General features: G+C 44.1%; 2 protein-coding genes across 4 annotated transcripts in view; one reads left to right on the top strand and one right to left on the bottom strand.

The window, feature by feature from the left end:
- The window catches only part of LOC128300726 (uncharacterized), a 30565-nt gene extending 26696 nt beyond the window's left edge, over positions 1–3869 (top strand). For both annotated transcript variants that reach the window (XM_053036897.1, XM_053036896.1), the window contains one exon: positions 13–3869. In XM_053036897.1, coding sequence (XP_052892857.1) covers positions 13–1693 — 1681 coding nt within the window. In that variant the 3' untranslated portion in view covers positions 1694–3869. The remainder of the gene's footprint in view (positions 1–12) is intronic.
- Positions 3870–11124: 7255 nt separating this feature from the next.
- LOC128305501 (vacuolar protein sorting-associated protein 51 homolog) lies at positions 11125–13972 on the bottom strand. 2 transcript variants are annotated; one of them, XM_053042979.1, is made up of 4 exons: positions 13848–13972; positions 12645–13769; positions 11656–12581; positions 11125–11573 (listed from the first exon to the last, which is right to left on the bottom strand). In XM_053042979.1, the coding sequence occupies exons 1-4, from the start codon at positions 13926–13928 to the stop codon at positions 11465–11467; spliced, it is 2241 nt and encodes a 746-aa protein (XP_052898939.1). In that variant the 5' UTR covers positions 13929–13972; the 3' UTR covers positions 11125–11464. The 2 variants fall into 2 exon arrangements, with proteins under 2 accessions (XP_052898939.1, XP_052898938.1); XM_053042978.1 differs by having other exon boundaries at positions 11656–13769.
- Between the last annotated feature and the right edge of the window lie 399 nt (positions 13973–14371).

The raw sequence follows: 14371 nt of genomic DNA, 5'->3' as shown, positions 1-14371 counted from the left end.
TTTTCGATGCAGGCACTTTGTGAGTAACATAAAGAACCATTTGCGGGTATTGGAAATTCTTATGTACAAACTGGACTGGAACGAGGCGTTGCCCGAGTTTCTTTCCATACCGGCCGTTCCACCGAGAAAGACTTCCCGTACGGGTGGTAGCGGTGTAACTGGATCAACGAAGAAATCCATCATTGCATCACCAGAAGGAGGATCCGTTGGGGCGCCGTTAATTGAAAGCGATTACAGCACCACCTCCGCAACGCTGGGACGGACCGTGCCTCAGCAACCGGGAGCAGGAGGTGCTGGTGGAGGTGGCGGAATGTTGCTCACTGGTGGTGCTCCGCTGGTGACCGATGCGGATACACCTCAGGAGCTGCGTGATGCAGAATGGTATTGGGGTAAGATTTCGCGCGATGTTGCCAAGGAAAAGATGATGGATGCACAGGATGGATCGTTTCTGGTGCGTGACGCCATCAATGATGCGGGCGAATATACGCTCGTGCTGAAGAAGGACGGTACGGATCGTCCAATAAAGATTTACCACAAAAACGGCAAGTATGGTTTCACGCAGGAGTGCACGTTCGAAAGTCTGGTCGGCATGATCAACGAGTTTCGCACGACCACGCTGAAGGAATATAACACCATCCTCGACATTAGCCTGTTGTATCCGATATCGCGGTTTGAGGACGAAAGTCTCTACCCGACCGCTGGAGACATTCATCAACTCGCGCAAAACTTCTATGAAACGGTACAAAGGTTAACAGATTTGCAGAACATGCGTGAATCGACGCTGGAAGCTTTCAATCAGGCTCAGTCACACCTCGAATTACGCCGCCAGGCACAGGAAGCGTTCATCGAGGCGGACAAACTGTTCAACGATCAGTTGCAGACGCAGGCACGCTACGAAACGGAAGCACAACCGCACGAAAAGCGCAGCCTGGCACAGAACCGTACGTTGATCGAAAACCGGTTGGAGGAGCTGCGCAAGTGTAAAAAGAATCTGGATGAAGATATGGAACGGGAACGGGAGCGTATGCGTGAGTTGCAGCGCGAGGCCATGAAGCTGAAGCCGGAAATTTTGAACCTAAGCAAACAGAAGGATCAGTATCTGGAGGCGCTCAAGCGTCAGTCCATCACGGACGCGCAAATCAAGCAGATCCTCAAGGACGGTTACCTTTCGGCGACGAATCCGGACTCCACCCAGGACCTGCCGCACCTGGACGAAACGACCTGGTTGCGGGAACGTTACACTCGGCAGGATGCAGAGAAAAAGTTGGCCAACAAACCGACCGGCACGTTCCTGATTCGGGCGCGCAATGCCGGCCACTATGCGCTGTCGATTGCGTGTGACGGGCGGGTGAATCATTGCATAATTCACCAGACGGAGCGAGGGTACGGTTTCGCCGAACCGTACTTCATATACGATTCGTTAAAATCACTCGTGGTGCACTACGCGACCAACTCGCTCGAGGAGCACAACGATCTGTTGCAGACAACGCTGAAGTATCCGGCATTTGCACCGAACCTACCGAGCGGCAGTGGAAGCGGAAGCGCAGGAAGTGGTGGCAGCGGCAGTGGTGGAAGCGGTCAAGCAGGTCAAGCATCATCCTCTTCCCGGCAACAAGCGCCTGCTGGTGTTGGTGGTGGTGGAGGTAGTAGTGGAGGACCGAGTTGGCCAGGGATGACGTCTTTTGCTGCTTAAAGCACAGTCAAGATACACCATAAATAAGCACACTATTGACGTTCTATGTGTAGCGAGATCTACATCGAAACACCAACTCTTCTGCCATCTGTCGAAGGTGTGTGGCGCACTCTTCACAATGCATCGGGAGTTTTTTTTTTAACTCGTACGTATTGTTTTGTGTTTATTCTCGGGTACTGTTTGTTGAAAAACAACTATGTTTTAATGCGTTTTAGACTTCGAACTTTAATCCCCTCTCTGGGGATCCAACTATCCTTTTGCGCATTTGCACCGCATATGCTTGTCCCGAACACTGAACTCAAATTTTGCTATCATTTTCAGTTCGGTGTCCGCTCCCATCGGTCACCTGCCAATGCGGTGAGCAGTTACTCGCTGTTCAGTAATTAAAAAGTTTATAAGCAACGCAAATGCGCTTGCTAACGAGGAAGCTCAGCTAGGTTTGTTTCTTCGGAACGTGTTTCTTCGCGTTGTTAGTTCGGGTATCATTTATGTTTCATTTTTAACTCGTTTGCTTCGATAAGATATGTGATCCAAAAAAAAAAAGGCTACGAACTATTGAATAATGCTTTCGGTAGCTTTTTTTATTATTATTTTTTTAATATTTCACAAATACGTATACACACGTGCGCTGTTCGTTTTGTTCACTGTACGGTTAGCGCGTAGGTAGTAAGTTGAGATTAGAGAGCGAACAATTCAATTTTATGTCATATTACAACACTATTATCAGCACCCCAAAGCACTCGCAAATCCTGCACTTTGTTCGAGGTAGCAAACGTAGTTTTTTTTTTCGTCTTAACCTACACTGTGCATAAGTGATCTAGGTAAAGTTGAACTGGTTTGTCATTGTTAAACCAATCGACAATATGCGGGGAACTTGGAAGTTGAGTGAAGTACTCCTTTGTCTTTCACTGATTGTTGAACTCTTCCAGATTTTTTCGCCACATTTTTTTAAGAATTGAAGTTCACTTAGTTTAGTTTATCAATTACAGCATTGATATCGATTGAACATAAAGTAAATCAATGTTCTTTTTCTTTCCACTGAGGGGGGATGATTCCGCGTTCATCCTCTGAAGATGTTCGTTGGCAGTTCCAAACTATAGGAAATCTGTAATAATTCCTCGTTAAAATTCCTGTCGAAAATGGTCGACAGACCATACGTAACTCATATGAGATTGAAAAATGTACTCAGCTTCAGCTGCAAGTTCGCATGCTTATCAGGGCAATACTATCCAATGTAAAATTGTTGTCGAGCGACTTAAAAAGAGACTAATTTTAACCGTATCGTAAATGTGTGTGATGAAACGAACCACATATGGCTCATTTCTTCACACACATCCGATATTCGTTTGGGTTCGTTTCACCATGTTGTTGCCGATGAACGTACGTTCTTGCGTTTTATTTTCATGGGGTTGCGTTAATAGTTTGTGTTAGTGAAGCAGAAAAGAAGTACCGTATAAATATTGCTCTTATTTGATTAGAATCGAATCAGGATCGCCAATGTCCTTAAAAAGGATACGAATTGGCGCATAAGCGTTTGTAAGCTGTTGATCGCTGGAAGGGTATTAATTTTATGTTTACGTGTATCATTTGTACGTGCGCGATACGTACCGCGAGTAATCTTGCACCGACAATGAATTATTGTTAGCTGGGGTGGGATAAACCCTTATTTTAGCATATTCCTCCGTCACATGAAGCAAAGCGAACGGGGAAGGGAATAAAGTGTCGCAAGTGAGTTTGTTGGCCTTTCACGTGCATCGTATAATATAAACTCCATGAGTTAGTTGATCGGATGAGTTTGGAAAGTTTGCAAAATGAAATGAGCGCGTAAGGACAACAACAGCAGAACGCAGAAGACGCAGTAACCAGTTAAACTATGGTCCGATAGAAGAAACACGGGTGATAACAAAAGACGCGGACGGGATGAGGAATAAAAACGGTAGATGCTAAGATAGAACGCAAGCTCAGTGTTGTAGTGAAGAAAAGCGTTGGGGTGATAAAACGAGCCAGCCGTGTATAAATGTACAAGTATAAAGGCAGCAAAGAAGAGCAGATTTGCAATCGGTTCTATGCGTGTGGTGTGAGTTTTGCGCTTAAAAGAACCAACCGCGCATAACTCCTGCACGGCATATTCGTGAAAACACGGCTTCTAATACATCGACGTAATGGTTGCAGATTACGTGCTCGTTCGTTTGTATATGGTAATTTGTAAGGTCATTACATTATCCTAATTTTAGTATGATCATCTCGCTCTCGGATGGTAAACAATGCGCTAGGTAGGGATGTGATGGTACAAGTTTTATGTTTTCTTTTTGTGCATTTTGATCGTTGTGCAGAAGTTGTAGAGATGCAAGAAGCAGCACATGAGAAGAAATGTGATGATGATGATGAATGATGGCGGGTGTGTTTAGTTTGTTTCGTTGCTGCAAACAAGAAAATGTGCGCGCAGGGTGCCCTTCAAACATTGGAAGACAGATCTGCGTGAAACGGATCTGCATTCAGCGTGAAAAGGGTTCAGATCAGAGTCAGGAGTCAGATGGGTCAGGAAACAAAAGCAGCATGTACGGTTTAACGAACGCGGCCAAATAATTTACACTGGCTCTGCATGTGTGCACTCTCGCCGAGGAAAACCGAGTCTCTGGAAGTACATACACATGTGTGTGGAATATTTGTAAAGTGTTTGAATATGTGGGTTAAACCATCGGATGAAGGAGGAGAAGGAGTGCACGAGTGGGTTGTACGATGGGATGAGATATAGTGGGAGTCTGAATGTCTGAGACAAAGAATGAACGGATGTTTTAAAGTTTGTCTGAATGTTTAGGAATCAAACAAATATTGCGTAACTGTGTTAAACTATAATGTAAGCGTTCATTAAGGATAGATATATATACATACATATATATACATAGATATATATTATATATACAAGTCCTGGCCGTTCTTTCTGAAGAAATTGAATTAAATTATATATAGAGATATGTGTACGTATGTGTATACATAGATGCACATATGCCGTGTGCTGTACATGCTGCGTGTGTGTATAGATAGATATATAGGCGGTATCCTAATATACCTAAAATTGTGCACACTGGTGAACAAGAAGAACAATTTTGTGCAACAAAACAAAACGAAAAACAAACAAAAAACGTTACAGACACAGACCAACAACAAAACATAGTAATACAAACAAATGCTATCAGGATAATCTTTACCGAAAAGGGGTGGCATGATGTGCTGTAAGCTAACGCAAAAAGGAACAAATTACTTGTGTGTACACTTTAACAAATAGAAACAGCCGAGATATATGTACCTAGTGTGACTAGGCTCGGATGTGTGGAAAGTTGTTGTGCAGGTTGGTTACGAAAATCTGTTAAAAAAAACCACGAAAACTGCACATCAGAATATGCTACCTTTGAAAGCAAAACCGGATTGTTATCAGGAAATACCGGTCAAATGCAATAACCGATCGTATGGTCATAACACACCAGTAACGCGAATTGTACAGCTAAGAGGTACTGCGATCGACTGCATGCCTTTGTTGTCAGCCAATGCAGCAAAAAGCAACTCACAACGGACGTGTGGATTACGAGTTGGTCATGCGGTTTTGCTTTCATCGGTTACATATACTGGTTTGCATTCGAGATTGTAAAGTACTTCCGCTGCTACTATAGCTGTATATCCTGCCGACTTAACTATATTGGATACGAATTCGCTCGAACTTACGCGTGCTAGCGTTAGCTTAGTTTCCAGTAACGCCTTATCGATTTTACACAGCTCTGTCATTACTGTTGTATACACTTCATTGCGCTTCTTTCCCATGTAGTTTTCTCTTAAGGTGATCTTGGAATTGAAATAGGTCAATAGGACAAGCTTTTTGCCAGTGCTTGCCTTCGCCTTCCGTTTGAATGGTGTTTCCGATTTGTTTCCAGCACGAAGCTTCTAGGATGGTCTGTCGTACCCACAAAGATGTGTTTTGTCCCAGGCGATGCAGCCATATTCTGTAGCAAGGCACCGTCCGGTTGTGTATGTGCAGAATAAACAAGGGCATTTTCCCATGTATCTCCCAAGTAAGTAGTTTTCTTCACTACTAGCAGCTTTGGTTGCTCTGTTGGATTTCAGCTGGAAACTAGTTGTCCTTGCAGCTGAATTAACGACCTATGTTGTTGATGTGATGATCCTCGTGGAGCGTCCGCAGTGCACCTTAGTGACATTGTTCCTTTGAAGCACTGATCACGTTGCTCCTAACGGAACGGCCTAAAGCGCCATCTATGAATAGATCATCTTCAACAACGAGTACGGGGTAGAGTAAACGTATCATTCGTACCGTTTATGTTGATGAATCTGTCTGATGAGCTGGGATGTTTCAACATACAGAGCGTGTTCCGCACGCCCACTTTAAGTGAGTGCTTATATCGCAGGGTATTTTCAGTAGCGCTCCCTTGGAACTAGGGGGAGTATATCCATTTGTCACAGCACTGAACATCATTAGAACACTTCGTCGCTAGCTATAGGACACTATCAGGACACCAGGATATAAGTTTTTAAGTTCGTTCGAGCGTTTCAGTGCTCCAATAGGGCGCCGTGTCTCTGTCTCAGCTTGTTCAAAAAGGTACAAAACAACCCGCAAACATGGATAGAAGCAAAAGAAACTAACTCCTAGTGGTAGAGTGTAAACCATTAAAACACAAACAAACATCGCGGGCACCAATTGATTGATGTTTAGAAGTGTCGCGCTCAGTGATAAACAAACGATATACAAACTCGTGCAGGAATATAGTCCAACGTAACAATTCTTCTCTTACAACACGGGGGGCGGGTGGTTATATACATATGCGAAATATAAAGCTGTGCATTGTTCGTCTAGTCGTTAGCATTGGAAACCAATCATCCCACTTCCATTATCGAGCGCACCAGCACGTAGCCGCGGCCACCTTACCCTACAAAACAAAACAAAACAAAAAAAAACACCGCACATTAGCTATTATCACATGCAATCAATTAAGCGCTAACACCGAATACGAATTGCCTGTTCCTGTGTGTCATGTGTCTGTAGTGTGTTCGTTACTCCGGTAGGCTTATATCCGTGAATCTTTTAAGTGAAATGCGCGAAAGAACGCGGAAGAAGAAAAACGTACAAAAACTATACACGGATCAGCAGCTACAAACCACGAAACAAAGCACATTTATTTGCGAATGGCCAAGAAGCAAAACGCCTAGTCGAAAGTGCTCCATTCGTAGTAGCAACAATCCTTTTAAACGTGGTGTGTGTATCGCGTACATCCGCCAGGGACATCATGATAAAGTGGCATGTTCGCACTGTACACTGTACACGTATCAGTTTGTTGAAGGGATAGTTCAACGTTTAATGTAGCGTGTATAACGTTATGATACGCTGACGAGGCACAATGGGCAGCAGTTAATGTAGCGCGTACTCTACTAGCTAGCTTATGTCGCACTTTTACTTCCTTGTAATGCATACCACCACCCTTTCTGTGCTAACTGCGCGTGTATTCTCTTACGCATAGTGAATAGCAAAAGGGGGAGGATGCAAAGAAAAATAGCAAGCACAACATTAAACATAACTCTGAAACCCAATAGGCCAAACGAACCTTCCTCTCCCCTTAAAACAAAACAAAAAAACACTGGAAGAATGTTTTTAAAATTCACACGCGGGCAGTGCAAATGTGTGCAAAAGCTAAAGAAGCACAGCAAACAAAAAAAAAATGGTTGAAAAACAAAGAAAACAAACACAGATATGGAAAAGGAAATTGTGTAAAGAAAGCAAAAGAGATAAAAATATAACTAAAAACAAAATCCAATCGGTCAATGTGAAAGCGTAGCATGTGAAACATGTACAAATTTACTATTAATAATATTAACATTAACAATACCTATGGTAACGAAGTAATAATAATAATAATAATAATAATAATAAAAGTAAACGTAGCTACACAGCAGTAATAAACCAGATAACAATAACAAAAGTAAAAGCAAACGTGGTGATCTTATATAGGCAGGACCCGATACAAAACAAAACGGAAAATGTATGTGATGAAGCGATAACGCAAGGAAGTAAACTAAAAGAAAACAAAAACATCTACTATAAAGGAAAGGGGCGCAACGCGTGTGTGTTGAATGGATGAGCAAAGCGTAACGCGCCAGTGTTTGGAACTCCAACAGCTCCCCACAGTGATGATCGTGATGGAATTTAGGATGGTAGGGGATGGGTACACGAATGTGTGATGATGATGGTACGCATCGGTGAATGTGCAACTTTTGTGTACGCAAAACCAAAGGCTATAGGAACGTTTCTTTCCGGATCCGGATCGAGGATAAATGTGCATGATAACAAAAGAACAAACAAAACACTGGCACTGGCAGTTAGTTAGAAATGTTTGGAAAACAAACGGATAATGTCCAATTCATGTACCAACCAAGAATTGATAAGGAGAATGAATGACCGACCGGGGTGGGAGGGTGGAAAAACAAGAAGGCAAGAGTTGCACCCACAGGATACACAAAGCGCGAATGCACACAGCCGGCCAGCCAGGAGGGGCGGTTCAGGTCAGGTTCTGGTGCCCCATCTCGTATATGCGTCCAATGTTTTAGTGTTTAGAGCAAAGTGTGCATATATCGGAAACTAGTGGATACAATCTATTTTATAGCAGTGTGTTGTGCGAAAGGGACACAAAGAAGGAGAGTGAGAGATTGTGGGAAAATTTGTGTTAATTTTCCTGTTTGTCAAATACCTCTATAAATGCGCATTTTGTTGGTTCTCAGTTAAGGTACGTAAGGGTTTTTGCTGCTTATATATTCTTTGTCCCGCAGCAGCGCACCGTAGGACGGTTCTGCTGGGACAACATAAGTACACACACTACACAAAGGACAGATAGACACACGCCGTACTACCCATTACTCGTAATATAAGTTTGCGTTAACGATAAGTTTAAGCGCGTGTGGTGCATCAAGAAGGAGTAAAGCCGAACGAAGGACGAACGGACGGACCACGGAGTGATGGTGGTTTGCGGGATAAGTACAACAAGCCAGGACATTTACGGAATAGGAGAAGAAAACCGAAAGCAAAACAGAATTATTTCTAGTGTAAAACGTGTATAGGTTTAGCGCTAGGGCTAACATCACCATAACGCCAAGAATGATTGTTTTACAAAGTACCCCCACGGGACATACGATAATTTTTACACACACACATATATTTGATCTTTTCGGGGGCAGACGGCATATACGGCTCTATTCCAACGCTCACTCATAAGTGCTGGGTGTGGGGTCGCTGCGCCCGCTGTGTTGCGAGCAGCAGATGTACTATACTGTGAAATTTATTATTTGTCATGTCTTATTTGTTTGTTTGTGTCGTACTATGCTTTTATTAGTTGTGTTTGTTGCGTGCAGCAAATCAATTGTAAAAGCCGTTTCAAAATTTCGCGTCGTTGTTGCGTTGCGTACTTTTTGTGTCCTTTGCTGTACAACACATCACCACTATGCAATGGCGCGCATACAAACAAACGTAATTGTGATTGGTTGATTGTGATGCTCTCGGGTGGATACGATCGGTTAGGTGCGGGTTTTTGCAAGGGGAATGTCCTTTTGTTTATAAAGAGAGAATGATAAGGGTAAAATTTTACCAAACTCATAATATACACAGATCATACTCACCCCAGATACCGTACACATATTTGTACTCGAACTACAAAAACACAGTGAACACCACACGGTGAATTGTCGAACACGTGGAAACACACATCTGTCGAATTTAATCGTTAAAATGCATATATGCACAAATCGTGTCTCCCACACACCACATACACGCCGTACGCGACGTCTTTTCCGTGTGCAATCATCATGCTTGAATTTTCCGGGCGTTTGTTTTTTGCTGTGTGGGACGACAGGAGGTAATGCTATTTAGAGTGTGTAATGGAACTTCCCTTTCCCTTCAGTGTGTTGATTTCCTGTTTCCCTAGTCCGAAAACACACACCGTAACACACGTTGAGATGGAGTAAAATTTTTGTCCTTACTCTGCCTTTTTTTAAAAATACTCTCTTGGGAGCGTTTTTTTGGTGAAAGAATTGTGAGTTATGTGGACTGCTGCAAAAAACACACTCAGTTGACTAATCCTTTTGTTTTCTTCGGATTTGACGGGCGTGAACAAAACATTTAAACGTAGCTCGCTTTTAAACTCCCGCGCAATGCATCCAACTACGCGTTGAGATGCATGGTTATCGAATCGATTGTTGTGATAAGCGAAAAAAGAACGAAAAACCACAAACAAATTTTGGAACTGCTCCACAATACAAAATGCGAATGCGCAGATGATGAGGAGAGATGTACCGACACTGATAGAGTGAACCGAAAAGTAATCAAAACGTAACGTGAAACCAATTCCTTCCGGATGCGCCAAATGAGACCGCCAAATTGCGGACACAAAAAAACTACAAAACAACACTACCCCATGGAACACAATGAAGGCCGCCAGACAAAGCCCGCGACAAAGCAAAGCTGTAAGGAATGAGAAGAAAGGATATAACTACAACCACATACTACAATAACAAAAAAGATAAAAAGAAAGTAAAATCACACAACAAAATACTAAAACACGGAGAAACGGCAGGTGTAAGTTGATAAATATGTGGATAGTGTAGTGTAGAAACAAAAGCATACAAAACGTAAATATGATTATACTCATATGCGCTAGAGACACGAACGCGGATATACGGACTCGTACACACATCAGAGCCCGTACCGGAGGAGTAATTTGAATGAGAAGAGTTGTGAAATTACAAAACGATCCGTGTGTTTAAAAAACATTTGTTAAACCCAACCAGTTTATGCACACCCCACACACACACACGCATAAGTGGTAGAAGAATGGATAAGTAAGGTGGAATTGCAGTGCAGAGTCAGTACAAGCTAGACTACAAACAAAACAACGGTACCACACAGCGAGAGTAGGCTTTTTGTCTACATAGCATGATATAGTGGCACACGGGAAAAGGTGTGCTCACCCGGGGAGTAGTAGAACGGTGAAAACGAACCCAAGAAGGACGCAAGAAGCATGTGCGTAAAATACAAAAACTGTGGACAATGCTAGACAAGCTAAACGCGCGGGGTAAAACTAACAGCAACAAAAAATGGGTAAAACTCGGAAAGTAAAATCGGGAACGACACAGAACACGAAGCGTAGGAGAGAAGCAAAGGTAAAACAACAAATTAAACAACAAATTAAAGATTAATGTGATTGTACTGTACATACATTTGTATTATATAAAGCGAATAAGAAAATGTGGAATAAGAAAATCCAGCAAAATTAATACGTGACCGTCGTGGTTTTAATTTGTTCCCTGTCGTTATGGGTTTATTGCGATATCCGAAATGAATTTGGTTCTCAGAATCATGATTCGCCCTGTTGTATGATCCTGTGTTGTTTGACGATCCTGTTGTTTGATCAGTACACAATTTTTGGATTGAAATTTAGACAAATTCAAGCTTAATACTTGAAGAATGGTCTACGATAACCCTCTTTTGAAGCTTCTTAAATATCTTCAATCGTTAATACTAAACGGATCTTTATATATTCCGAACTGTATCTGTGTGAACACATGACACAAAAAATGATGTCCTACAGACGGCAATACACGATTTGAGGCAAAATTTGACCTAAATTACTCCTTTATTTTACAGCCATAAAATAATAACATTGACGAGTAAGTTGGAATGTCGCGGTTACAATAAAGCTTCCCTCTAACGCTTCGATTTGCCGATTAGTTTCGTTCGCAGATAATTTCCACCGCATTGGGCTCCATTAGAATGGGTTCCAGACATCGCACCACAGCCGAGCCGAGAATTTCATCCAGCAGCACATGTATTAAGCTGAAATTGATATCAAAAAGAGGTAATTGTTAACAACATTGCGCTACTCAATCATATATTATCCTGTGTATCCTGTACTTACTTTTCATCACTGACAAAGCGCCACAGATTCATCTGCAGATAGTGCGCATCGACCTGTATCTGCTGGAGACCGTACCGACTGAACGTGCGCAACCGTACGCACTCGAGCAGCGTCTTGAGACAGATCTTGATGATGCCGGTAATGATGGACACCTTGGAGAACTGGACCGGTGCGAAGATTTCGATCTTTTCCGAGAACAGTCGATGCATGTTCGACACGAAGCTGCTGTCCAGCTGGGTCTGGGGCGTGTACGTTGACCAGGTCGACCGGAACTGGGACTGCTTCGAGGCGGCAATGCTGAAGTGGGTCTTTCGGCTGGAATCACTGCTGGCGGTGGTACGCGAACCACCGTGTGGTGCCACACTGCTATCGTACAGCTCGCCGAGCACGAGCTCGATGGCCGATATCTCCTCGACGACGCGCTTCATAACAGCACGGACGGAGCGTGGTTCGAGACAGTTAAGCCAGTCGCGCGTTTCGACGCTTTTGCGCAGCATCTGCGATAGATGGAGGCCCTGCAGACGGACGTACGAGTCGAGCAGCAGCTGGGCGGAATCACGCATTTCTGTGCAGAGTTCCGATTCGTGGACGAGCGATACGCTGCGCTCGGCATCCAGATTGTAAAGTTCGTCCACCAGGGAGGTAAGTGAATGTACACCGGCCCGATCCATTTCGAGGCATACTTTCGAGAGTACCAGCAGTAGGGTCGGTGGTGCGGTCGAGTTAACATTCCCGTACCCGTTGACCGTGGTGCAAAAGTGGCGCAGGAAGGCAACGAGCAGATTTTCCCGAATGCCTTCAATGCACTGCACGCCCTTTGGATCGCCTTTTAGATTAAATGACCACTCCGGTTGCAGGAAGATGAGCAAATCCTGCATAAGCCCCTTCACCTTTTCGATCGTGGAGATGTAAAGGTTTGATATTAGCTCCCGAAGTCCGGCAGAGCCCGGAGTTGTCGTACCGCTCGCACCACTGCCTTGTCCACCGACACCTCCCGCCTGGATGGATGAAGAAGTCGACGAACCACTCGGGGTGTTTGTGTTGGCCGAAACCAACGCTAACCGTACCGAGCTGAGGCTGTCCGCAAAATGATCCTTTAGCGAGCGCATATGCGTCTGGCAGAGTTGCTGTGCCGCGTTGACGATAATATCGATGCCCGATTTGCTCATGTCCAACGATCGGCACAGCGTTCGCATCGCGGTCATGCGTCGATGAAGCCGATCTAGCCCACGGAGAATGATCTGTGAGTCACCGTGTCCTATTTCCAGCTCGGCACGATCCTGCACCAGCGCCAGATACTCATCCACGTTGCGGTTCACAAATGCATTCAGATCAACACGTGCGGCCTGCTCGAAATCGTCCGCTTCCTGCTCGAGATGCTTCGTGAGGAACATATCGTTGTACGAACTGATCACCAGCGTTAGGTCCTTCAGAAACCCCTCGATTCCTAGATCAATAAACTCGATCATGTCGCGATCGGTTTGATCCTGCAGTACGACGATCTGTTCGTGCAGTCTCTTCGAGGCACACTCCAGCATTTCTTTGGCGAGCGTCGAGGGTCGTTCACCGAGCTGAAGCAACAGCTCACCAATCTCCGTGAGCGATTGAGCCGATTTACCCGTCTGCCGGAACTCTCCCTTTAAACGATCCTTCAGCTCGTCCAGTATCTTAATGCAATCCTCCTGTATGCCCTGAAAGGAAGGCTGTTGCCCGTACTGCTGCAATACTTTCTGTGCGTGGGAATACTCCTGTACCGCCTGCTGGTAGTTCTCTTCCTCGATTAACGTTTTCAGTTTCGCCGGCAATGAGGACAGAAACTGGAGCTTTTTCAGCAGCTGATGCTTGCCGGACAGGCGCGTTAACTGGGAGCGCGTTTCCTGCAGTGTGTCCGTGATCCGCTCGCTAAATTCTGTAATCGAGGTCATGTTCGCCATCAGCAGATTCATTTCCGTTTCCATCGATTTGAAGTCTGTTTTCATCTTGCGGATGGTATCGGTGGCGGAGATGAATTTATTGTAGTTTTCGTACACGAGCGTCTGCATGTCGCTGTGAAGCGTTTGCGTTTGGCGTACGATTCCTGCCTCGGTGTCCATAATTTGCTTGAGGGAACATTCCTGTGATGGGAAGACGAAGCAAAGCAACCAGGTGAGTAATGGAGCATATGGAACGACGAGCGGCCAAAGAACTGGTACCTTCAGCAGTTTCTGCAGGTATCGATCCGCATCGAAGGACGAACCATCCATATCGTATGGATTTCCCGACTTGTCTCCCATAATACGTGCGTGGTTTTAAAAATTGCAAACCCGTACTATTAGCTATTATGAAAACAATTTAGACGAAAAAAGAAACTGCAAGGAAAAATGACGTACGTGGACAACTGTCAAGCACTGTTTGTTTACATTCCGTAGGAAAATATTCCCAAACAACAAATCGATGTTATTTTGAGTGAACTTCTGGATCCCCAGCAAACAATTCGATGAGATGAATTGGAATGAAAATGAACCAATGTTCATTCCGTCGCAAACTTCACCAAACACCTTTTCTCTTCGCTTGCAGCTTCCACACGATCCGGCTAAGATTCAAATATGTACTCACTCGAATTCAATGGAAAACATCTGTACAAATTCCCCTCATGTAAGTACATTGGAGCGAATTAGTTGGTTTTTTTTTTCTTTTTCGATTCGTAAACACAACGAACTGGTTTTTACAATTACAA

The sequence above is a fragment of the Anopheles moucheti genome, chromosome 3 (assembly GCF_943734755.1).
Source record: "Anopheles moucheti chromosome 3, idAnoMoucSN_F20_07, whole genome shotgun sequence".
Classification (NCBI taxonomy): Eukaryota; Metazoa; Arthropoda; class Insecta; order Diptera; family Culicidae; genus Anopheles; species Anopheles moucheti.
This window is presented reverse-complemented; position numbering and strand designations above follow the sequence as displayed.